At 40.4% G+C, this 24,647-nt stretch overlaps 1 protein-coding gene across 9 annotated transcripts in view; it reads left to right on the top strand.

The window, feature by feature from the left end:
* Nucleotides 1-24,647, top strand: part of ppip5k2 (diphosphoinositol pentakisphosphate kinase 2) — a 101,029-nt gene that overhangs the window by 71,377 nt on the left and 5,005 nt on the right. The window contains exons 18-29 of one of the 9 annotated variants that reach the window (XM_047050378.1): nucleotides 377-518; nucleotides 1,959-2,182; nucleotides 2,755-2,882; nucleotides 2,980-3,094; nucleotides 3,251-3,358; nucleotides 3,431-3,547; nucleotides 12,780-12,947; nucleotides 16,284-16,325; nucleotides 16,489-16,662; nucleotides 19,088-19,163; nucleotides 20,181-20,300; nucleotides 21,435-21,497. In XM_047050378.1, coding sequence (XP_046906334.1) covers nucleotides 377-518; nucleotides 1,959-2,182; nucleotides 2,755-2,882; nucleotides 2,980-3,094; nucleotides 3,251-3,358; nucleotides 3,431-3,547; nucleotides 12,780-12,947; nucleotides 16,284-16,325; nucleotides 16,489-16,662; nucleotides 19,088-19,163; nucleotides 20,181-20,300; nucleotides 21,435-21,497 — 1,477 coding nt within the window. The remainder of the gene's footprint in view (nucleotides 1-376; nucleotides 519-1,958; nucleotides 2,183-2,754; nucleotides 2,883-2,979; nucleotides 3,095-3,250; nucleotides 3,359-3,430; nucleotides 3,548-12,779; nucleotides 12,948-16,283; nucleotides 16,326-16,488; nucleotides 16,663-19,087; nucleotides 19,164-20,180; nucleotides 20,301-21,434; nucleotides 21,498-24,647) is intronic. The other 8 variants (XM_047050380.1, XM_047050381.1, XM_047050379.1 and 5 more) reach the window with 8 other exon arrangements.

The raw sequence follows: 24,647 nt of genomic DNA on the forward strand, positions 1-24,647 counted from the left end.
CGTAAGCAATTTATAACATAGGAAACAGCAGACAAATAAAGGCTACATAATCATTTGCATGAATTTTGGCTACCACAGCATTGGCAATTTGACTTGAATAGATGTGGAGGTTGAACAGGTACTTCAGAGATGACAGAATTTCAATTGTGATCTGAGAAATATAGGTACCAAAACCACTGAGAAGAACTGTCATCACCAGCTGCATCACAGGCACTGTGCACTAGTATATATTTGCATGGCCCTTTTGTATTTATTATATTATTATTATATTTATATTGAAGAAGTTCTGTTCAGGCCCCTAGAATGTAGGACCACATTTCTTCATGTTGTAAATTATATATGGTGCTTGTGTTGATAACTGCTGTTATATCCCCAGCTTGCTCCAACCACCAGCACCTCTCTGGTCAAGTCCATGCAGATGATCAAGAACCCAGTAAAGACCTGTGACAAGGTCTACTCTCTCATCCAGAACCTCACTCTGCAGATCAGACAGAGAATGGAGGACCCAAAGTCAGCCGGTACAGTACATCGCTCTATAAAATCGTAGGAGAAAAACTGTCCTTTTTACGTTTTTTACAATCTAGAGGTGTCATATAAATCAACCCATAAAATTGCCAGACATGCTGGCCCATATCACTCCACAAATTTACATAGCGTTTTTTGGCTCTGAAACCCAACTATAATTCTTCATTAACGATGGTCAAAAGTTAAGCCTTTCAGAGGAATTTTCTGAGGAAAATCACAGTTTGAATGAGAACTATGACTGCCAAAAAAGTTTATAAAGTATTCTTTCATCAGTGTTTCCCACAGAATATGATTATATTTCTGGCGGTAGGCTGGGGCGGAGTAGCCTGGCTCTGCCCTCCTACGTACTTCCACTCAATTTTCAGTTTGCTTCTGTATTAGGTCTGGGAATTTGGCATATAATTTGGTTTTCTCAAATCAACTCTTTGTAGTTCCTATCAGCGAACAGAGGGAGTGGCTGATAACGATGATTTTAATGTTGTGCGCTAGTTTGAGTTGTAGTTCAGTAATAGCGGCAGAGAAAGATGCGAGCGAAGCTATTCAGTCCGTTGTGGCAACGCTGCCGAATATCCAGAAATCAAAGCCAGAGCAAGAACAATCCTTGCTGAGTTTTGTTGGTGGCCATGATGTTGTGGCCCTCCTCCCCACGGGGTTCGGGAAAAGTTTGATTTTCCAGCTACGGCAGCTAGCTCCGTTACAGTAGTGGTGAAGGAGTTAGCTAAGGCGAACGCTAGCGATTGGTTATGGCAGATCAGAGTGGCTCCGGGCAGATCCAATAGTTTAAAACTTCAACAGAGGACCCGCTTTCAAGGAAGTTAACGCTTGTCAATGGAGCGATCCCAGACCCTCTGTACAAATGAAATGTATGAGGGTCTGGTTAGGACCAGGCTAGGAGCGGAGCCAGACGTTGTAAAAATGTGGGGCTCAGTCCAAACCTCTGTCCTTGTATCGGTTGGATGTGAGTGTAGATAGGGACTTCAACAAGTAATACAAACGAGAAATTGATTTGCATTAATTTGAGCGCCAAATTGTTTTTGGAACTTTACATAATATAAACGTTTGTGTAATGTATGAATATTATTATATTTAACTTGAATGTATCTTTTTTTTTACACATTTGTGCAGAGAATTATGATCCAAATGTTTTTTTTTGCCATGTTAAACAGTAAAAGTATATAAATAATAATACAAAATACATACATTTGTGGCAGTCAATTTATATATTTATATAACAAATGTATATACTTTATTATTATAAAAAAATTTTTACTGTTTAACATGGCAAAAAAAAACATTAGTATCATAATCAATGTATGGGAAACACATTTATAAGAGGATTAGAATGACGTACAGTTACTGTAACTGTACACATTTCCAAAAACATTCCCATTTTCTGCATATCCCTCTAACTTTCCTGCTTTTATACTGTCCAGACATCCAGCTTTACCACAGCGAAACCTTGGACCTGATGCTGCGGCGCTGGGCCAAGCTGGAGAAAGACTTCAAGATGAAGAACGGACGCTACAACATCAGCAAGATCCCAGACATCTACGACTGCATTAAGTATGACGTTCAGCACAATAGCTCCCTAAAGTTGGACCACATCATGGAGATCTACCGCCTCTCAAAGGCCCTGGCCGACATTGTTATCCCACAGGTTAGTGGGATTTTCATATCCATAAAAAGAATGCAATAATTGCAGGGATAATTTGTTTGGAATTGGCAAGATTATTCTCTCGCTCTTGTGTAAATAAACTATCAAATGCATAATTCTCTGGGCATTTTATATTTTTCATGCCACCCTCAGGTGCATTTGGGTAGATTCAGAACATTTTGCAACAGAGTAAGTTATGGTTTTGTCAATAGGATGTGTCGGGAGGAATTTCTTACATTTGAAATGAGACATAAACTATTTTGTATGCAATTATTCTACCCACGTGATGGAGCCACAATTAATTTAATTAACCAAATAGAAAGATACCTAAAATTGGCAAGCTTTAGACAATCGTTTTAGCCTATACATCAGTGTCTTTGCTGTTACCCGAGTCTTTGCGGATCCTGGTCCTGGCCGATGTGTTACTTATGAGGGGAGAAGTAAGGACTGATATAAAGTACATAAATGAATCACTAATTGTACTTAAGCATAGTGGTCAGTTTGAAATGTTTATGTATTCCTTCAGTTGGCAATAGCTGTGATGCTTCTTAAAACAAATTATTTCACCCAATAAGGAATATGGTATTTCCCAGCCTGAGAAACTGGATATTGCCCAAGGCTATTGCACTCCCCTTATTCGCAAGATCCGCTCTGACCTCCAGAGGACACAAGATGATGACACTGTCAACAAACTACACCCGGTGTAAGAAAAACACACTTACTTGTATTTGTTATGTTGGGAAGAAGACTGGCCCTGCCTTGTGGGCTTATGCTCATTTATACCTTCTGCGTATACTCAGATACTCCCGTGGAGTGATGTCACCGGAGAGACATGTGCGGACGAGACTGTACTTCACCAGTGAGAGCCATGTTCACTCTCTGCTCTCCATCCTCCGCTATGGAGCCCTCTGTGATGTCAGTACTGAGCTGCAGCTACATTTTTCATCACAATTTGCATTAATGTCAAACACAGCATGGTCAATCCACAATAAATGATGACACATATTTATTCCGTTTTGTACTGACAATTTTAAGAGATTGATTCAATTTGAGTTTTTTTTCCTCTTATAGGAAAACAAAGATGACCAATGGAAGAGAGCCATGGACTACCTCAAAGTCGTCAGTGAATTGAACTACATGACCCAGATTGTAATCATGCTTTACGAGGACCCTAACAAGGTAAGGTTGTAACCTCAGTGAGTGCTTGCATTTATTTGGAACACGGTGCTAAAGCAAGTCCTATAACTGCAGGACCCCTCATCTGAAGAAAGATTCCATGTGGAGCTACATTTCAGCCCAGGGGCCAAGGGCTGTGAGGATGACAAGAACTTGCCTTCTGGCTTCGGCTACAGACCAGCATCTCGAGAGGTGAGCGTCAGTACTCTTCAGCGACAGCAAGCAGGAGTTGCTATTGGATATACAAGGTTCTTTGTTAGCATTCACCAGCCATGCAGTTGCAAATGCTGCAGCATTAGGCTGTTAAACAAACTGATGTATGACCCCAGTTAGAGAGAATGTATTTACTGGATATACAGTGAGCCACAAAAATTCCTTGGACTGTGACACATACTTTGCCATGAAACCAGCGGTTCTGTTGTTTTGCATGTCAAACTACAATATGTTGTCTGTATAAAACTGTACAATAAGAATTAATTGAAACACTGAATCTACAACAATGCACAAAATCACAAAATAATCAAATGTTCCAATATATTGCACCGTATATTGTAAATAGACATCCCTCTAATAATGCCAGGAATCTGTCTGTCTGTGTGTTTGTGTGTGTGTGTGTGTGTGTGTATGCAAATTAGAATGGGTTTGGTTTCCAACGAGTAGCTCAAGAACCGGGCACTCTGCAAAGTTCATATTTCGCAAGTGTCAATTTTATAATCCATTGTGTGCATTTAAAAAAAAAAAATCAATTCATTCAAAAAATCATTTGCTGCCGGTTTTGCTCGCTTTGCTCTCAACTCTCAGCCATGTTGAGTTGACTGAGCTGAACTAAGATAGCTCTCGTGAGCCAAAACGATATGGATAAAGCGAGCCAGAAACAGACATCCGACAGAAACAATATTATTTATGGCAGTGCGATACAGAAAATTCAAGAACATTTTCTGATGAAATACTGGCTAGCTAACAAAGAAAATATTTAAAGTGGATGGTGTGATGTTCTCGTTTGGTGTTTGAAACCAGATGTTGGTTAAATCATTATTGTACTTCACTGTGATTATACGCTTAGCAGATCTCATGCATACAGCCGTTGACTCTGGATAACTCGAACTAACCTCCGCGGGCTTAGTGCCAACATTATATATGCAACCTATGACGGCAGTCGTAACACAACTGTCGTAACATCATACTAATGTTGTAAACCTTAAACATTACATCAGTCTTTTTTCTTTTTTCTAACAACCAGATCCATCACATTGGACATGTGTAACTGATACACTTGTTAACTGCAAAAACAATATCACTTGTCATTTATAAGTCAGCAGCAAAATGTATAAACATAATTCAGATCAATCTGTTGGACAGAACAGTCATTCAGAAACATTCAGATTAATATGTTGCTGGATTCAATGTAGACATTCTTTAACCAGGCTCATAGTCATTAAGGTAAGATGCACGCTGGAGATTGACTCGAGAGGGATACCTCGGTGTCACAACACCAGTGTCCTCATTCTGCTCATCAGAATCTGTGAGCGCATCCTCTGTCTCAAAGATGATCTTCTTAAAGAAGAAGGAATTCCTTGTTATGGAATGTACATCTTTGGTCGCTGTGATCATGGAGCCTTTGACCTCTGACACAGCGTATGGCTTGCTGTTGAATGGGGTGCTGAGTTTGTTATTTTTGGGTTGTCGGTAGAGTACCTTGTCACCAGAGGTGAGCGTGCTTGGCTAAGCCCGCCGGTGCGCATCTCTGACTTCATCTTTGCTTTTGCAGTCGTGTCTCGCTCTCTGATGGTGTGATCAGTGTTGTCCTTGCAGGTTGTGGTGATCAGCGAATCTTTGTGTGGATCTTGCGATGGAACAACAGTTCTGCAGGTGACACTTCTGTGGTGCTGTGTGGTGTGGCACGGTACTCACGGAGAAACGTATTGAGTCTCTGTTTCCATGGGGTGCTCTGTGTTTCTGCCACACGGATTGCTTTTCCAAGTGTACGCATGAAGCGTTCTGCTGTTGCATTTGCTTGAGGCCAGAGAGGTGTTATCTTCCAGTGGTGAAAACGTAGATGGCCTGCAAATCTGGAAAACTGTTCACTGATAAAAGGGGGCCTGTTGTCTGTTTTCAGGACTCTGGGAATTCCAAACATTGAGAACACTTTATCAAGGATTAGAATGACTGTGTTGGCTGAGACAGATCTAACACTTTCAACAACTGGGTAACGGGAGTTAGGGAATTCTGCTTTTAGCCAGCTGGTCCGATTACTTTTCTGATTTGCTTAAACTGGCAATCTGAGTGAGACTGCGTCCCCATTACGCTGTAATTAGCCTCAGTCATTAGCCTCAGTCAGACTCGCTCACTGGCAGTGTGCACAATGTTGTATTTCACTCCATTCTACACCAGAAACGTCAGGGAGGACGGCCTAATGTAGATCCGAGCCTGATGAAGATAGCCAGCTTCTCGGATTTCTTTAACCGAGCCTGTTTCATTCGTCATTTGCCTGAGAAAGCAACCTCCGTTAGCCAGGCTAGTTTTACCCAATCACTTGTTCAGGCTATTTAAGGGTATACAGGGTCTATTTGGTGTTTTAAAATTGTCCCATCAGCTAGCTGTTCAGCCAGGTCTCACCCAGAAACGCCGCTCTATGTTTGGTTTAAACCGTCTTCTCTGCCGTTTCCCCTTTCGTTCAGGCACACCGAGTACAACTGCCTTCTGCGTAGGAGTAACGCGTAGGCTATCTATTAAGTGATAATACTTGTACCTGAAGTACACTAACTACACTGGTAAATAAATTATAGAGATGGAGCAGCATATTTTTTTCACCTTCCATGTTCATCTTGACATTATAGCTATAGAGCGAAAGCTACCCCCAATGCCATAGCAGATGAACGTCATCGTATCTGAAAAGCTCCGTGGACCCCGTCCACACTACTACGCAAACCCAGCGTTTTCATATGTCTCCGGCTAGGAGAGCGTATTCGAAAAACTCAGTTTCAGTGTCCGAATACGCCGTATTAGTGTGAAGGTGAGGCGCAAACGCAGACATGTATGCGTTTTTAAATTTACTCGGGCTAGTGTGGACGGGGACTCTGTCCTCTGTAACCGTCTACATCTATAAACTAAGCTGCGTGGTGCAGGGAACATCTTGTTATCAGACATTAGGTGTATTCGACTCCAGGCAGCGCCGCAGCCGGCTGCAGCCTACAGATTGGAGAAAGAGTTTATCATGGCCCAATACATAAAATGACACATTTTCCGACTTTACAGAGCCGTTTATAACTCCCCCCCGACTGCAAGCGGCAACTCTCGCTGGTCGTTTCATGCAGCCGTAGCCGATGTCGAACGCACCTATTGGTTTAAGGAGCGCTAGATTGGCTTTGCAAAAAATAACTTTGATGTGGAGCGTTCTATTAACGGAATGACGCATTTTAAATATCGCTCGATCACGTGAATTTGATCGTGGGAAGCCGAAATGGTGTCCTTCATGGGCTAGCTGTAGCACTCTGCGCTCAAGGGATGCAGGGATGACAATTCTTGTATCTCGCAGGATGATGTCATCAGTGTTGGACACGGTGAGCTCCTCACTAATCTGTCTGTACTTTTTAAGTGTTGTAGCATGTTGTGTGTCGCCTGTGATTCTGTGCCACGTGTTGTTTCTGATATGGGTACCAACTTCTTGCAGGATTGGGTCTTTTAGTGTTTCTTCTTTTGTCTCAGTGAGAGTCATGGCTTTGGGTGTGGCGTATTCAGCCACAAAGTTGACATATTCCTCTGCTACTTTCACCGCTCTTGAGCTGTCGCTTGTCGGTATCGGGATTGGGTGTCGGGAGATGTAATCAGCAGGGTTGTCTGCACCTTTCCTGTATTCTACCTTGAAGTTGTAAGGCTGTAGTCTCAGTCCCCATCTCTCGATCCTAGCGGGTGGTTTTAAACGCGGGTTGTTCCATATAACCTCTAGGGCTTTTTGGTCAGTGACAAGGATGAAAGGGTTGCCGTACAGGTATAGGTGAAAGTGTTCACAACCCCACACAATGGCCAGTGCTTCTCTTTCAGTTTGTGAGTAGCGTCTTTCTACGTCGCTGAGGGCACGGCTGGTGTATGCTATGGTGTGCCTCTCCCCTTCTCCGTTCTTTTGGTAGAGAATGGTGCCTAGGCCGACTGGACTAGCATCTACCACAAGCTCTGTGTCTGTGGCTGGATCAAAGTATGACATTACCGTGTTGCTGGTCAGGCTGTCTTTGATCGTCTGTAGCGCTCTGGAGTGCTCAGGGTTCCAGTGCCACGGTGTGTCTCTCCTGGTCAGCTCGCGTAGTGGTGCAGAGATGGAAGCAAAGTCTTTGATAAAACGAGCACAGTAGATCGCCATGCCAAGCAGACTCCTGACTTCAGTCGGGTCTTGTGGATCACTAATCTGCTGAATGGCGGCAACTTTTTGGGGGTCAGCTGGGATACCACCGGCTGAGAAGATGAACCCAAATAATTCAAGTTTGGCCTTATTGATCTCACACTTCTTTCTGTTTAGTGTGAGCCCTCTGTCTTTCAGTCTCTGGAACACAGCTCTGAAGCTGTCGTCATGGTCTTTCTGTGTTCTACCATACACGATTATGTCATCACTCAGATTCTTCACCCCTCTGATGCCTTGCAGAGTCTGGCAGATTGCATTCTGGAACACCTCCGCCGCTGAAGAGATCGCACTGAGGCACTTGTAGCGTCTCAAACCAGGGTGTGTAGTGAATGTTGTGATGTACCTGCTATCTGGGTGGAGTTTTAGCTGATGGTAACCAGCAGTCAGGTCGAGCTTGGAGAGGACTGTAGCTCCATTCAATTCGTGGATCACGTCGTCCATGGTGGGAGTGATGTGGAGTTCATGTTGAATGGCAGTGTTGGCCTGTCTCATGTCGACACAGACTCTAACCTTGCCCGGATCCTTCGGCTTGGGTGGCGTCACGATGGGGGAGACCCATGGTCAGGGCCTGTGATTGTCTCGATGACGTCGTCATCCTCAAGCCTTTTCAGCTCCTCTTCGACCTTCTGTCGGATGTGAAAGGGCACACGCCTATGTTGCTGACAATTGGCTGGATGTCAGTGTTGATGTGAAGCTTTATTTGAAAGTCTTTCAGCATGCCAATGCCTTCAAACAGCTCTGGGTATTTCTGTACTAGCTCATCTGCTACTGTTTGGCTTGTTGGAGCAGAAACAGTGTTGACGATCTTGATGAGGCCTAGCTCTTTAGCTGTGTCGTAGCCTAGCGAAGAGCAACTATCGCCCTTCATTACATAGAATTCCGCCATGGTTTTTCTCTTATCTGTCTCTGTGCTACATGTGAATGCACCAGTTATGGGCAGTGGTTTAGTGTTGCCATACGGAAATATCTTTATATTAGCTGGGCTAAGCTGTGGGCATGGTTTCAGTGTGCTGAGAACCGATTCATTAATGATGTTCACTGCTGCCCCAGAATCGATCATTGCTGCAATATTCACACCATTTAGCCTAATGTGTGTGCGTGGTTGGACAGTGTTCTTGTTGCTACTGGCAGCAAATACATAAGCCTTGTCACTACTAGACGATTCCTATGTGGTATTATGTGTTTTGCTGGTGATGTTATACACTTTCTTATTCACTCATTCTTATTGCTTACTGTTGTCCCTGTTTGTATCATAGTCTTTTACAGGTGTTCTTTGCTTTGACATGCACTGCTTGGCGAAGTGGTTTAGCTTCCTGCATGCTTTACAGTCTTTTACTTTAGCTGGACATTCTCTGCCGTGTGGATATTTTTCTCCACAATTCCTGCACTGGAAGTTGGGCTTGGCTCTCCCGGGGCTTCAGCTGGTAGCTGTTCGCCCAGTCGGATGCACTGCATTCACTGATGCAGCTACACTCTGTTCCATGCTGGTTGCTTGTTGCTCAGACAGTTCCAACGTTCTCCCATATTCGAGAAAGTCTTCCAGGCTATTGTCGGGCTCTCTGAGCGCTCTTCTGCGCAGCCTGGTTGAAATGCAGCTTTGGATCAACTGTGCTTTAATTTCATGGCGAACGTTTGTAATTTCACAGTTCTTTGCTAGCATGCGTAGTCTGGTACAGTATGCATTTAGATTCTCGCCCGGCTGTTGCACTTCTTTTCAGAACATATATACTTGATACTGGACGTTCTTTTTCAGCGCAAAATACGTGCCTAGCTTCTGCTTTACGTCTGCAAACTTATCTTCTTCTGCTGCAAACGTGTCATAGATATCACGCACACGCTCTCCTGCCATATGCAGTAGTAATGCATCTAGGGTGACCAGACGTTTTCCAGCATTTTGTCCGGACCGCTGTTGCGTGTCCGTCTTTTTGCTCTTTTGTCCTCCTTTTTGACCCTTCCTGCCCACCGTTGCAATTTACCACTCGTGTAAGTTTTCCGATGCCAAAAAGAAAGACCTCATTCTAACCTACGTGGAGTTCAGAACTCCACTTTGACATAAGGGCAGCAAAGGTCAATATCATACTTTCTGTAAGTTCTGTCGCCTTGACGTGAGTAGTAGTAGGGGGTAAGGGGCTTTAAGCATGCCTACGATGGTCACCCTACTAGCATCTCCGGCAATATTTACTGCTATAATATAGTTCTCAAACCTTTGTATCCATTTCGTTCAGCGTGGTCCTACTGAGGTCGGATCCGTTTCAGTGTCAAAACTTGGCAGAGCATTTTTCTTATTTTCTCTTTTTTTGTTTGTTAAGCAACTCGTTGTCCTCCTCAGGTTAGCGTTCCAGCTAGCCACTTGTGGTCTTCCTGCTTCGTTGAGCCAAGTCCACTATTCTTTCTTCTTTTAAGTTTTTTGTGAGCGCAACAACTTTTCTTGGTTCCGTTTCTTTATCCTCGTCGCCAATGTCATGTTCTCGTTTTGTGTTTGAAATGAACAGACGTTGGTTAAATCATTATTGTACTTTACTGTGATTATACGCTTAGCAGATCTCATGCATACAGCCGTTGACTATGGATAACTCGAACTAACCTCCGCGGGCTTAGTGCCAACATTCTATATGCAACATATGACGGCAGTCGTAACACAATACGTCACTGTCGTAACATCATGCTAATGTTGTAAACCTTAAACATTAAAGGGGCAATTGACTGCAAAACCGATTTTACCTTGTCATAGTTGAATAACAACAGTTCGGTGGGTAGACTGAACATACTGTGAATATCAAAGTCCATTGACACCTCTTTCCTATTCAAATCTCAAAAAGAAAAAATTTGGCTGTAAAACGCTAGCTTTTCAACAAAGCTACCGGTCCTACGTAGGACCGGTGATCGCCCTCTTATTGGCTCTGGTCTGTATCTTTGTCACGCCCCAGAATTTACATCCAAACCAGCCCGAGGTAGCGTCTATCTCCATACTAGTTTAGCTTAGCTGCGCGCTGCTCTGTGTAGGCTACTTATAAGGAATTACAAAGAAGAACGTTTTGAATTATCACAAGGATATTGAAAATGGACCACGGTCGTAAATGCTGTGTTCCAGGCTGTACAGGGAAGGCTAACACTCAGTCTTCTAAAGGAGCCAAACATTCAACAGGCATGGCTGCTGTTGTCTATGAGAAGATCCCCGCGAAGTTCGACACTCAATCATTCATTTGTTCTGAACATTTCACCCAAGACAGTTTTGACAACCTTGGACAATTTCAAGCAGGATTTGCTAGGAAGCTGAACCTGGAAAGAGGTGCTGTTCCGACCGTATGCTCATTGCAACCGCAAGCTATAAGGACAGTATGATGTTGTGCTAACAGTTATTAGCAATGCTAACGTTTCCTGTATGTAGCATACCAGGTAGAATGCTAAATACGTTTCTACACACATCAAATGACTCTAGCTAGACTAGCTGTAGTTGGCATTAGAAGGGAAGCTTCCAAAAAATTGCCAGAAAACGAACAGCAGTCTGGCTTATTGCTAACGCCTGTATAGATAATCTATTTGAAAGAACTGGAGAAAGGCAGGTGCTAGATACAGGATACGTTAGCATTGCTAGTAAATGTCACTAGTAGTGACACCTAGACTGTAGGCATGAAAACAAGTTTAGCTTGCTAACGCAAGAGCATAGGTAGAATGTGTGATAATTTAGCCTAGTTTTTTGGCAATGGGGCTAACGTTGATTCATGTTCCTGACTGTTTCATTCAAATAAATAACCTGTGTAATGTAAATCTACAATTCACGATGCATGTTTGTCCAGATCTTTGTCATGTTATTTTTCAGCAAGATATCTAGAGCTAGCTAGCTAACTGAAGCCGAGTAGAATCACGATATGGTTTGGTTGCTAAGCTTTAGCCTAACGTTCTACCCACCTAAGTCAATCCAGTTTGCTTCAACAACAGAAGTGGAAACAAGTAATGTTATCATTTCAAATGATATATAGTCAAACTGTTGAAAACATTGTTGTGTAGACACAATAGATTTATTTGCATGTTTTTATTTCAAGTCTCTAACTTGGATGTTTCAGCGAGTGCTGCTGTTGGCCGTGTTGCGTTTTTGCTCCCCAGCTTCACTCGTTGAAAACCAACCAATCAGCGCGCAGCTGATCTAAATATTAATGAGCATACCATAAAAGGAGAAAAGCTAGTGTTTTTTCCCGGGAACATTTCAGAGGATCTGTCAGGGGGCATAGAACAGCACCCGGGCCATTTTCAACCCAACTAATGTTACACACCCTATTCGGAGACCTTAAGGAAGAGTGTGAAATACCCAAAAAACCCAGTCAATTGCCCCTTTAAAGATGGTTTATTTCAGTAGGTATAGCTGGAAGGCTTTTAGCTACAATTAGTTTGCAGTGCTGCTTTCAAAGGAGCCTTTATCAATGAAATGCTGGCTAGCTAACAAAATGACAATATTAAGTGTCAGTATAGATCAGGGGATTCTGTTACAGAATTCACTGGTGTTTACTGATGTCAAATCTACCTGCACATTGCAAATGTCTCAACACCTAAATTAACTTCGAAATTGTAATCACCAACGCGTATCACGGACATAGAACACTATTCCTACCACCTCGGTTTCTTAAGAGCATTGGCAATCTGTTTAAAATAATGAGAAATTGCTTGTATGACGTGCGTAAGTGTCTAGAATAGATGATGTAGACGTTGAACAAGTACTTCAGAGATGAGAGAGAATCTCAATTGTGATATGAGAAATATACCAAAGCCACTGAGAACTGTCATCACTTGCTGCATCAAGGGCTATCTAAAATTCCAAATTTGTTTGTCACCAACATCATTGCGGGCACTGTGCCCTATCTATAAATCCAGGAATCTGTGTGTGTGCGTGCCACCAATTTTTATCATGAGCACTGTGCACTATCTACTGTTCAAATTGGTATTTTGTGTATATCTTAATCACCGACTGCATCACAGGCGCACTGTACACTAACGCTATATAAATACCATATCCTTTTGTGATTTATTTTTTATAAGAATGAGGGCTCCAAGAAGTCTCAGAACGACAGCGACGAAGAGTCAGGTGGTGCCAGGCGCGATGAACCGGATCGGGCCCTAATGATGTTTCGACCCATGGTCTCAGACCCAATCTACATCCACAGAAAATCCCCCTTGCCACGCTCCAAAAAGATTGGTTCTGTGGAAGTAAGTGACCCCTTCAGGTCTGTGTGGTTTGTATGTTAGTGTAATTATTCAATTTTAGGTTGAAACTATTTGGTCATTGTAGGGAGCCTTAAAGTGTTCATTTATGATTGCCAACGCTACAGTGTTTCTTCCGTCCCAGCACCATGTTTTATTTATTCTATCAGCAACTCATTATGGCCTTGATAAATGTTACATGCAGAGTTAGGGGACTTAAGCAGTAGCTTAAGGTTATGTGTGAAGTACTTCTGAAGGACTTGGTGATTTCACAATCAGCGTATATTGGTGATGCCGGATTTGTTTGTCATTTCCATTAAGAGACGTTGATGTAGGTAAGTAGCATTGCCAATAAGCTAAAAAAATATGCACTGCACAGGTTGGTATTGTGATGTTTGGTTGTCTTTTAAGGGAGACAAAGTTCACTCTTGGATTTCATTGTCTTGGTGAAATGACTCAGAAGTGCAGTAGTTGCCAACACATAAGAAAAAGGTCCATAAACCCAAGCAAGTCTTACTTGCTTGTGCTATCTAAAGTCTTACTTGCTTGGGATCCAGTATAAATATTCAAACCTGTTGTTCAGACATGCAATATTATTGTACTGTATTTATACCACACCTATGCTTGTCTCATAATTTTTCACAGGCTTGTGGTCTATTATGGCACTGTTTATATTTTGGGGTATAAGGGTGAGTTCTGAATAGTTAATAAAAAATATGATTTATGTCTAACTGCTAAACAAAACAATTGTTTGGTTTGAATAAATCAGGAATTTTATAGTACTACCATGGCCCCCTGACATTCTCAAAGTTCTGTTGTCAGACACTTAATTCAACGGAATGCAATGGGGATGGTTTTGTTAATGTCTATGAAAACATGTCTACACTGTCCAAAAAACATTTGGTGCAATAATGGTGGATTCCAGCTGACTTATGACTATATATTTATCTTGTATATTAAATATTTGTCCAACTCCATTATTTACCCTCTAATTATCATTGCCATACCAGTAATATACTAAAAAGTCACACCCTCGCATTGCATGTACCTTAAAATGCTACATTTTATTTTTGATCAGAAATCTGACAATAGACAGCATGTGAAGCTTCTAGTGTGATTTCAATCTACTGTACAGTTCTATAATAGTATGCAATTCACTATGGAACTATTTTGCTTTGTGTATTTTGTACTTTTATCTGAAGAGTTGTCAGTTTTGGGTATTCAGTTGAAAGATAAAAGTGGAATTAAATGAAACGATGGTGGAATTAGTGGAAGAAATACACAGTCAGCCATAACATTATGACCACCTGCCTAATGTTGTGTAGGTCCCCTTTTATGCCGCCAAAACAGCCCTGACCTGTTGAGGCATCCTATTGAGGCATGGACTCCACCAAACCTCTGAAGGTTTACTGTGGTATCTGGCACCAAGTTGTTAGCAGCAGATCCTTAAGTCCTGTAAATTGCGAGGTTGGGCCTCTATGGATCAGAATTGTTTGTCCAGCACATCCCACAGCTTGATTGGATTGAGATCTGGGGAATTTGGAGGCCAAATCAACACCTTGAACTCGTTGTATTCCTCAAACCATTCCTGAACTCTGTGTGGCAGGGAGCACTATATCCTGCTAAAAGATCCCACTGCCATCAGGAAATAAGAGCTGCAATAAGTGCTTTGTTGTGTCGCGCGATTATTACGCCACTCAATATGTCGCGGAGATGATTAGTTGAGCGCGGAGCGGAGGTAAAGTAAAGGCCAGAGACGTTGTTGAGTAACGTTGTTCTGAAACACATGGCGGAGGCAGAGAAATCAGTACAACCCAAGTCATCCAAGGTGTGGTAGCAAAAAGTGTGTTAATTGACGGAGGTGAAGTTAGTTTCACATTCGACATTCGTCTCACATTCGGAAGACGCTACTTTGCAGCATCGCGTTAGGGACCGGGTGAAAACAATCCATACCATTTTGAAAAATGTGCATTATAATATTTTTGGGAATATAAAACCTCAAACAGAAACCAGAGAATCTTAACAATGTCTGGTATGCTTCCACAGCCTTTACTTTTTCAATTACGTTTAAAAAAAATGATATAAAATCACTAATCTTTGAAAATAGCTTAATCCTCACAAATCTTAACTTTTTTCAAAATTGTGTCAAAAAATCTTAAATATACACCAGATTATTCTAATAAAGTCTGGCCTACTTCCACAACCTGTTCATTGTTCATCAACAAATTGTTCATCTTGGAAAATAGCATTAAATCCATGCTAATATTAATAACTTTTTCAAAATTGTGTGCTCGTTTGTGCACATTCTGAAGATTTTTTGCACTGTGAATTTGCACTGTAAGTTCTGTTTTTGAATAAAGGTTTGGAAATTAATGCTTTTTCTTTTTTTATCCGTTTCATCGATTCATCGAAAAAAGAATCGACAGATTAATTGATTATTAAAATAATCGTTAGTTGCAGCCCTACAGGAAATACAGTTTCCATGAAAGTGTGAATATACAATCTGCAATAATGCTTAGGTGGTACGTGTCAAAGTAACATCTGTATGAATGGCAGGACCCAAGGTTTCCCAGCAGAACATTTCCCAAAGCATCACACTGCCTCAGCCAGCTTGCCTTCTTCCCATAGTGAATCCCAGTGATGCACACGCACACTGCCATCCACGTGATGTGAAAGAAAACGTGATTCATCCTTCTTAGACACTTTTGGCAATGGACAGGGGTCAGGATGGGTACCCTGACTGGTCTACAGCTACTCAGGCCCATACGCAACAGCTTTAGTTCCCCACGTGCATCAATGAGCCTTGGCCGCCCATGACCCTGTCGCTGGTTGACTGCCTTCCTTGGACCACTTTTGACAAGAGCTGCAGTTTTGGAGATGCTCTGACCCAGTCGTCTAGCCATCACAATTCTGCCCTTGTCAAAGTCGCTCAAATCCTAATGCTTGCCCATTTTTCCTCTGTTCACTTTCATGCCTAATATCCCATGCACTGACAGGTGCCATGATAACAAGATAATCAGTATGATTCACTTTACCTGTCAGTGGTAATAATGTTATGGCTGATCAGTTTATCTTTACATTTAAATTTGATAGGCACGATTTTGTTAAATGTGCTTTGTATCAACATAACAACATAACTTTTGACATTTTACAGGTGTGTGCACACAAGCCACTTGGCTACATTTACTTTTAAATGTGCAATCAATTGGATATAATCAACCAATTTGTGCCAGTAGCTTATAATTCATCTCTAAGTCAACATACTCCGCCAATGGACAGTTAACAATGAGAATACATTTTTATTTTATTTTTTCCTTTTTTGTGTGTTTTGCTTTCCTTTAGTCCCCATTGCAGGCAGACTTTAACAAGACCGCACCTGTCAAAGTATGACTATACATTTTTATATACGCAACTCGTCCTAAAAAAGAGGCGCACTTGGGAATGTTAATGGAATTGATGGGGACATGTACATAGCTATGTATGCTGTATTGTTCTTTTCTGTAATGTTGCATGACTGTGCTGTTTTTGCCCCCTCTCTCACTTCCAGGAAGAGAGCCCCCTGAGTGTGTCTAGCCCTGACTCTATTGGTACCTGGCTTCATTACACCTGTGGTGTTGGTACTGGGCGTCGAAGACGCAGATCAGGGGACCAAATAACTTCCTCTCCTGTCTCCCCCAAATCACTGGCTTTCACATCCAGTATTTTTGGCTCATGGCAACAGGTTTTTACATATTTTAATTCATTATATCACACACAAAAACAGATTAGTGCTAATTTTGGTCATGCGCACATAAGAACACTGCGGCAGTCAACAAGGACACCTAATCAGCAGAATAATGTAAAGAAGCAATAAAAAATAAAAAATCTTCCTTTCACACCCTGGTTTAACCACTTTACTTTTGTATTTTCTATTACTTTAAATATCCTGGTATGTCTGTAGTTTATTGGATTCACAGTATTTATGTTCAAAATTCTAATAGTTGCTATGGAGGCACTAGGTCTAAGCCTCTTTCCCCGGGTTCATCAAATTCAGTTCATTTTGCGTTTACAAAGTACGATTCAGTTGAATTATATTTAGTTTGATGCTTCAGATTTATACAAGTGATTAAGCTAGTTTTTTTCCTCTATATGTCAACTCTTCCATTATGGTTGTTATTATTTATGACATATACATTTATATCACCCTGTTAAAAGTCTGGTAAATACTTTTTACTGTATTGTACCAGTGATTTGTGTACATAGTTTAATGTTAATGTGCTCATACATAAAAAAAAATGCCATTCTTTATATTCATCTGCTGTAACAAATATTAGCTGTCCTTTGCGATTTGCTAAATTTTACTGTCGATTGAGATTTTTGTCAGATTGGGAGATTTGGAGTGATCGTGGGGATTTTTAACTTGGCAGATTATCTATTTGAAGGGATGTCTGCAAAATCGTCTGCTGCTTCTATCTCTTAAGTACTAGGTATAGGCCCATTCCTGCTTGGGTGCAACTTAACACTGTAAAAAAATTTAGGCAAGTCTATTTCCACTGCATTTCTCACCCCATTTTCAAAAAGAAAGTGTAGTTTTTAATGTCATAAATACTTTCTTGATTAGTTGATTACATGATAAATACGATCAAGACTGTGGTCACACTTTAAATTTTTTGGGGACTGAATTTGCTTTTTACGTGAATAGGACAAGACAACTTGCACCAGTGGTTAATTGTTTGTGTAGACAACAGCAGTATACTTTTTGACATAGTGCAAATGCCACACAAACTGTCTTTGACATGACCAATTACAACTAAGGGGAGCTGGGATATCCGGTGATGCAAAGTAGTCTGAATGTTATGCAAACTACAGTATGCAGCTTAACAATACAAAACTTGCCTTATTGTAAGCCATCATTTTAATTAAAGTAGTTGAAGAAAATAAACTGCAATGATGAGAATGAGGGGACATGTTACATAAACATAGATCCTGCCATGTGACCTGGAGCAAACCATTACTGTAAGTCAAAGTGTATACAAAATCTGAAGCCTCTGCATTCGCAACAAAAAAATAGGATAATGTGACCACGGTCTAAGGAAGTATGTGTATAAGTAGATTTTAAACCATACACAATTATGAAGTCATAGCTTTTGAAAGTACTTGTTTTTGCTGCCAGACTACATGTGACAGAGTTAAAGGTGCATAATACATGGCTGTATGTGTGGAGGCACTAGCATGTCTTTACAACAAGTGCTTGTTGGTTTTTCCAACTTTTATTGTCAAAATAACATCAATCCACTTTTGGATTCTGGATCTGTTACAGCATTCACCACACAAGATGGAGAAGTAGTATTACGACCTTTATGACATATGTGGTCTGTAAGGTTATTATGAAATATTACCATTTGACTGCAATTTCAAAGTAACAAACTCTAGCTCAGATAGCACCTTTAATTAAATCCATGATGACATACAATGACCTATGGTATGGACACTGTCGGACTATTTCAGCAGAAATACTAGAAAAAGAGCTGATTTAATGGAGCTCGGTACCATTTGGTTTGTGTAGTTTGTCACCGAGGGGAGGCTGGGTCAAGGTATTTACCTTGCCCCTCAGGTAAGATTTGTGAGGTGTGAGAGTGGGCTCATAATGTGGTCATGGTGTCGTGCTTCCACCATCAGGCATCCACTTCTCATAACCTTTCAGTCCCAGCCCAGCCCAGGATCCTGATGTCCATCTCTCTACAACCCTTCCACATCTTGGTTTTGTCTTTGCACAAATATTAATATCTCCAATGGGAACATGAGAACCCTTAACCTCTCCTATTATTTTTTTTTAGTTTTGACACAGGTGTAAATGTGAATTTTTTTTGAAGTTGTGCACCCTGACTGTTGACACCTGTTGTTTTTCAAACTATTGCCTTGTCTCCATCCCCTGCAATCTCTTCACCTGCCATGTGCTATTTTATTGCCGACCTGTTAACTGGAATGGAGATGTTGCATGATCCATCTGTCTCCGTCCTCTTTGCTATGTGCACTAACATTTCCCAGTGCTGCATATTAACATTTGTTTGTCCTGAAAATATGGACATTTTTGTTCAAGTTGTGGATGCCCACCCTTTTGGGCTCAGTAATACATTATAACATTCATATGGTGTTTTTTCCTATAGGTTCTGTCAGAGAATAATGCCCATGTTCAAAGACCAGGTAGACTACACTCTGAACACAAGTTAACAACAGGAATAGGTAAGCATAAATGATTTCTTTCTATAACATTTCATATACTATTATGAAAAACATGTCAGGGAATGTCTTTACATTTAATACTGTATTTTAATTGTGTAACATTTGCATTTAGAAAAACTTCCCCACTTCATCTTAAAGTATATCAGGATAGGGATGTTTAGTCAGTTTGTTCTGTATAAAAATGTGTTCTATGCATTTAAAATCTTTGCTATGTTTTGACTGTGCCTCATGCACCTGAGGTGTGATTTTCTTGCACAGCCTGCTCTCTAACTCTGTATGACTAAATGATCAGTAAGGCTATAACATTTGTGATGTTAAGCTTGTTCTGGCAACTTCAAAATGAGCTTTACCTGAAGTTTATAACAAGATTGTTGCCACACAACTAATAACAGTGCTGACTCAGTTTCTCATATGCTGGTAATGTCTTTTGTGACCTAAAATGTTGAAGCTGCAGCTAATTCTATGCACTAAAGCAATGGCATTTTGTCGGCTACCATTTTAGAAATGGCTATCCTACACCATTCAGCTTCCTGAACCTTACCTTAAACTATGACCTTGTCCTTTGTGTTGTAAAACGTATGTAGCTACACTGTTTTTTTTTAGTCTCAAACCATGTTTTCATATGTTGTGCTCATCATGTTTTACTTCCTATTTACCTGCTTCAGTTATTGTTCTGTAATTATTTGCAATATGTTGTTTAGCAAATATCAGGGACAGATTTAATTGAAAATATTTCAGACAAAGACCTAGTGCTTAGAAAATAAGACATATTGCTATGGTTAGTTAATATCACCCACAACGTTTTTATCATCCTGCATTTTTCAAAAAGGATAGGGATGTATGAAAACAACTCCCATGGCCATCGTTGTGCCAAGTGACATTACTGTCATTATGTGAAGGCTCTTATGAGGCTGCACAAAATCTTTTGTGGCAAGAATCTCCAAGAAATGCATGCATTCCAATGGTGTGGATGTGGCCCACATGGTTGCTGTATGTATCTTTTTGAACTCCCATCAGGGTCTCATTGTGCTGGCCTGTTTAGCTCCATGGTGCTCGGAGCTTCCTCCAGTGCACCTAACCTACAAGATTATGCTCGTGCACACCGTAAAAAGCTGACCTCCTCTGGCTTCTTAGATGGTATGTGCAAACACGCACACACATCGTAAAGAAAAGATGAATCTTTTTTTTATCATTTTGTAAAATAATTATTAGTTTCTCTGTATTTTAATTAGAAATATTTGCCATGACTGGCCCATTTTAAGTGTCATTCCCCTTGTGAACCATCCTGTTTTACATCTGGTGCATTCATATTCTTAGTTTTTTAGAAATAATAATTTTGCAAACAATTCTTTTTTTTTCTTTTTTTCTCAGGCTCTGTGTTTGGATTTTTTGTTGTTAAAGAATGCAACCATTAAGTTGTATTTAATATTTGGTAAAATAATTATGCTAATGAAATTAATTTACACCCACATAATACAAATAAAAAGAATATGATTACTCCACACTGATCACATCACAGTTCAGATCTAGATATGATTATTTTCTGTGAAACGCATTAGTAGTATAACTGAAATATTTGCTGTATATACATAGGGCTGGAGCTAAATGTAAAAAAAAAACTTAAATGATCAGATATACAGTCCACATGGCATCTACTGACCAAATCTAAACTTGAGCATACCATTGGTACCTTAGAACCTTTTGTTGCAAACATTTTTGGTTCGACCAGTTATGTTTTGTAGACTTGAGTTGTTGGGAATTACTCAATTATAGATAGAATTTGAAGATCTTCGGAAATTGTAAATATGTTGTGTTTTTGAGAAAGTGGAAATCAGTAAATCATGTTGATCATCAGATGACTGCTTTTCCCATGTAAAATGACATACGAATCAGCTGAAACTGCTGGTTGCTGTCGGCTCAAAATGGGAGTTGGATGTGGTTTGAACAGGACGGTATATCATTTAATTTTTTTTTATTTTGATATAAATGAAATATATATATTGTTCAGATTTCTATGAAGTGGTGCAACAGAACTATATTCAATCATACTAGAATTCCTAAAGCATAAAAATAGCTATAAATATGGTTTGGTTTCTTACCTTTTCTCTGGCTGAGAGAATCCTAACACTTACTTCACTACTAAAACAAGACCTCTCTCCTTTCCCCATTTTCCTTCATGCATGCCTTCTAAAACATGGTTTATTTTGCCCTTTTCCCATAACCAGTTTCTGATAGTTACACATTTCAGGTACCTGTTTTTCTCTTTCTCAGAGGCCACGCGTGGTTCTGCTGTAAAAAGATTTTCTATCTCATTTGCGCGACACCCAACCAATGGTATGTTTGCTTTTGTTAAGATACACCCTTGCCTCATCCCTTCAGATTTTTGTCTAGATAGAATCTCCTCCCCCCCCCCCCCCTTACCAAGCACATGGAATGTGACCATGAACCTTGGGTGCTAAATGCTCATGCAACTCCCAGAAACCATGTGTGGCTTTTGTTCTCTTGAAACGTACTCAACCTAGTCGTACTGGTGTTAAATCTTTAGTTTAATAGTTTTCCTGAAATGCAAAGCCATAATTTTTTGCTTCTTGTTACCGTCCAAAGGTGTGATATTTACCAATTATTGACCTTGGTACTAAGTAGAAATATGCTTCAATTGCCAAAGGTTTTACAACTGTATCTCATTCATAAATATAGTAATTTCTGTGTGGACAATATTTTACATTTACATTTACATTTAGTCATTTAGCAGACGCTCTTATCCAGAGCGACTTACAGTAAGTACAGGGACATTCCCCCCGAGGCAAGTAGGGTGAAGTGCCTTGCCCAAGGACACAACGTCATTTGGCGGGGCGGGGAATCGATCCGGCAACCTTCCGATTACTAGCCCGACTCCCTCACCGCTCAGCCATCTGACTCCCTCTCTCATTTTACCAGTCATACCTGTACAACTAGGCTAAATATTGTCCAAGAATGCATGCACCATTGCTACATGGTTACGACAGAATTCAAGACATAACTAACATTTTCAATATTCACACACTGAGAAGGAGTGGACCATTTAAGTGAGAAAAAGATCAAGTGCATTCCCTGTGTGGCTCTAAAGAGTGTCACCTATATCCTGCAAATTTGTAGTTGGATGTCATAATGCAGACCATTTCTGTTTTTCATTCATTTTGGGGTATCCAATTGTTTTATTTTGTATCTGCTTTTCTAAATGGGTCAGTCTTTTCCAGTATGTTCTGTGGTAAGTGTTAATTATGTTTTATTAACCCTTTTAATTTTGTCTAAATGTTGTATGGTGTCCTTAGTTATAATAGATTTTGTTGTATAAAGTTTAGTTTCCTTAGTTCTCTCCCCCTATCTCTTCAACCTCTCAAAGTTTGAACCTGGCACTCCCGTTTTCTTCAACATTTTGCTAAGAAATATTTTTAGTGACCCACTTAAGTCCTACCTCAGAAAATCAAATTCTCCAAACATGTAGGTTTTCCATATTAATATCACTGGCAGATGACCTGTGGCTGTTTAGATGTTGGTTTAGTACAGATTATGATTTATGACAGCTGTGTATTTTTTCTATCGTCAAACCGTTCACACACTAGCCGGATATATCAGATATATTTTAATCCTTTCCTTTTGAGCTTCCTAACAATGCAGTTTAGTTTCAAATGTTGACACATTTTTACCCAAACACCTCAGGATATTCACATACAGAATTTGATTAATATATAATCACATACAGAATTTGATTAATATATTTGAAATTAAATGATAGATTAGCTCATTTTGTTTTGCCGCATATTTAGTTTACGAATCCCTTAATTGCATGTTTTGTTCTCTTGGTGATCATACAAATGTCCCCCTTTACCTTCATGCTGAAGTCATGGACAAAATATAGACACCCCTTGCACTTTTCAAATGATGAAAAAATATATAAATATATATAAAATACCTGTTCATATTACAAATACGTTTTAGTTAAAATCTTAGCATATCCTTTAAATATCTGAAACATAATTTACAATATAGGGTATCTAATGACAACCTTCTCTATTCTCGTTTAATTGTAGGGATGGTATTCGTTTCGTTTGAAGGCTGAATTTTGTATTCTGTGTAGATATTGTGTACGCCACCAGAAATCTCTAATTTGGTCCTATCCGTCCAAAGTGACATTCTCCTAGAAGGATTTTGTTTCATGTATCTTTAGCAAACACTGTTGTACGTGTACAGTGAATGAAACAATTATTTGATCCCCTGCTGATTTTGTACGTTTGCCCACTGACAAAGAAATGATCAGTCTATAATTTTAATGGTAGGTTTATTTGAACAGTCACTGCGTTTACATGATGATATCAATTCGAATCTAGCTTTATTCCAATAATGCAAATTTGCTATTATCCGAATATATATGGCAGTGAATAAACCGAATCATTGGCCGAAAGCATGTCATATCCCAGTACGATACGTAGCGCTGTTTTCATTACAACTAGTGGTGATACAGCCCTTTCCGCTTGACCTCTTCATCACTACCAACAACATCAACATTTCGAGAAAGACGGCGAACGGAGAGCAAGGTGAAGCTACATTTCAGTCCAAATAAGCCAGTAATTTGAATCCATGTAAACGCAGTGAGTAAGAGACAGAATAACAACAAGAAAAATCCTTTATTTTTGTTGATTAGCATTTTAATAAGTGAAACATATTAACCCCTCTGCAAAACATGACTTAGTACTTGGTGGCAAAACCCATGTTGGCAATCACAGAGGTCAGACGTTTCTTGTAGTTGGCCACCAGGTTTGCACACATCTCAGGAGGGATTTTGTCCCACTCCTCTTTGCAGATTTTCTCCAAGTCCTTAACGTTTCGAGGCTGACGTTTGGCAACTCCAGCCTTCAGCTCCCTCCACAGATTTACTATGGGATTAAAGTCTGGAGACTGGCTAGGCCACTGCAGGACCTTAAGGGAGACATGAAATGCTGTTTTTGGATGCTTTTATATAGGCCTTCGTGGTCCCCTAATACTGTATCTGAAGTCTCTTTCCCGAAATTCAGCCATGGTGCAGAATTATAGCCACTACGAGTAGTCCCACAATGAGCTTTCCTCAGAACGCGCTGTTTTGGTGTCTGTAGCTTCAAATGCTAATGAGGAGGAGAGGGGCGGAAACATGCGCTAATGTTTACAACGAATGTATCGCAATGGCTCGTAGCCCCCGTTGCTGTAAGATGCCTCAAATTTAGTCATTCTCATCTGATCACCCTGATTTGCAGAGGTGCACACTCATAGTCATTTCAATGAAGAGAAAGGCGGATATCGCGCGCCATAACACCAACAGCAGAACGGTTATCCAAATAACAAAGAAGTGTACAACACTGGCGTTACAGCGTTTGTATTCACACACACACTTGATACCATCTACCTTTAAATTAGCGACAGTAACTCAGCTAGCTAGTAGCCCCGTTGCTGTAATATGCCTCGAATTTGCCC

The sequence above is a fragment of the Hypomesus transpacificus genome, unplaced genomic scaffold (genome assembly GCF_021917145.1).
Source record: "Hypomesus transpacificus isolate Combined female unplaced genomic scaffold, fHypTra1 scaffold_111, whole genome shotgun sequence".
Classification (NCBI taxonomy): Eukaryota; Metazoa; Chordata; class Actinopteri; order Osmeriformes; family Osmeridae; genus Hypomesus; species Hypomesus transpacificus.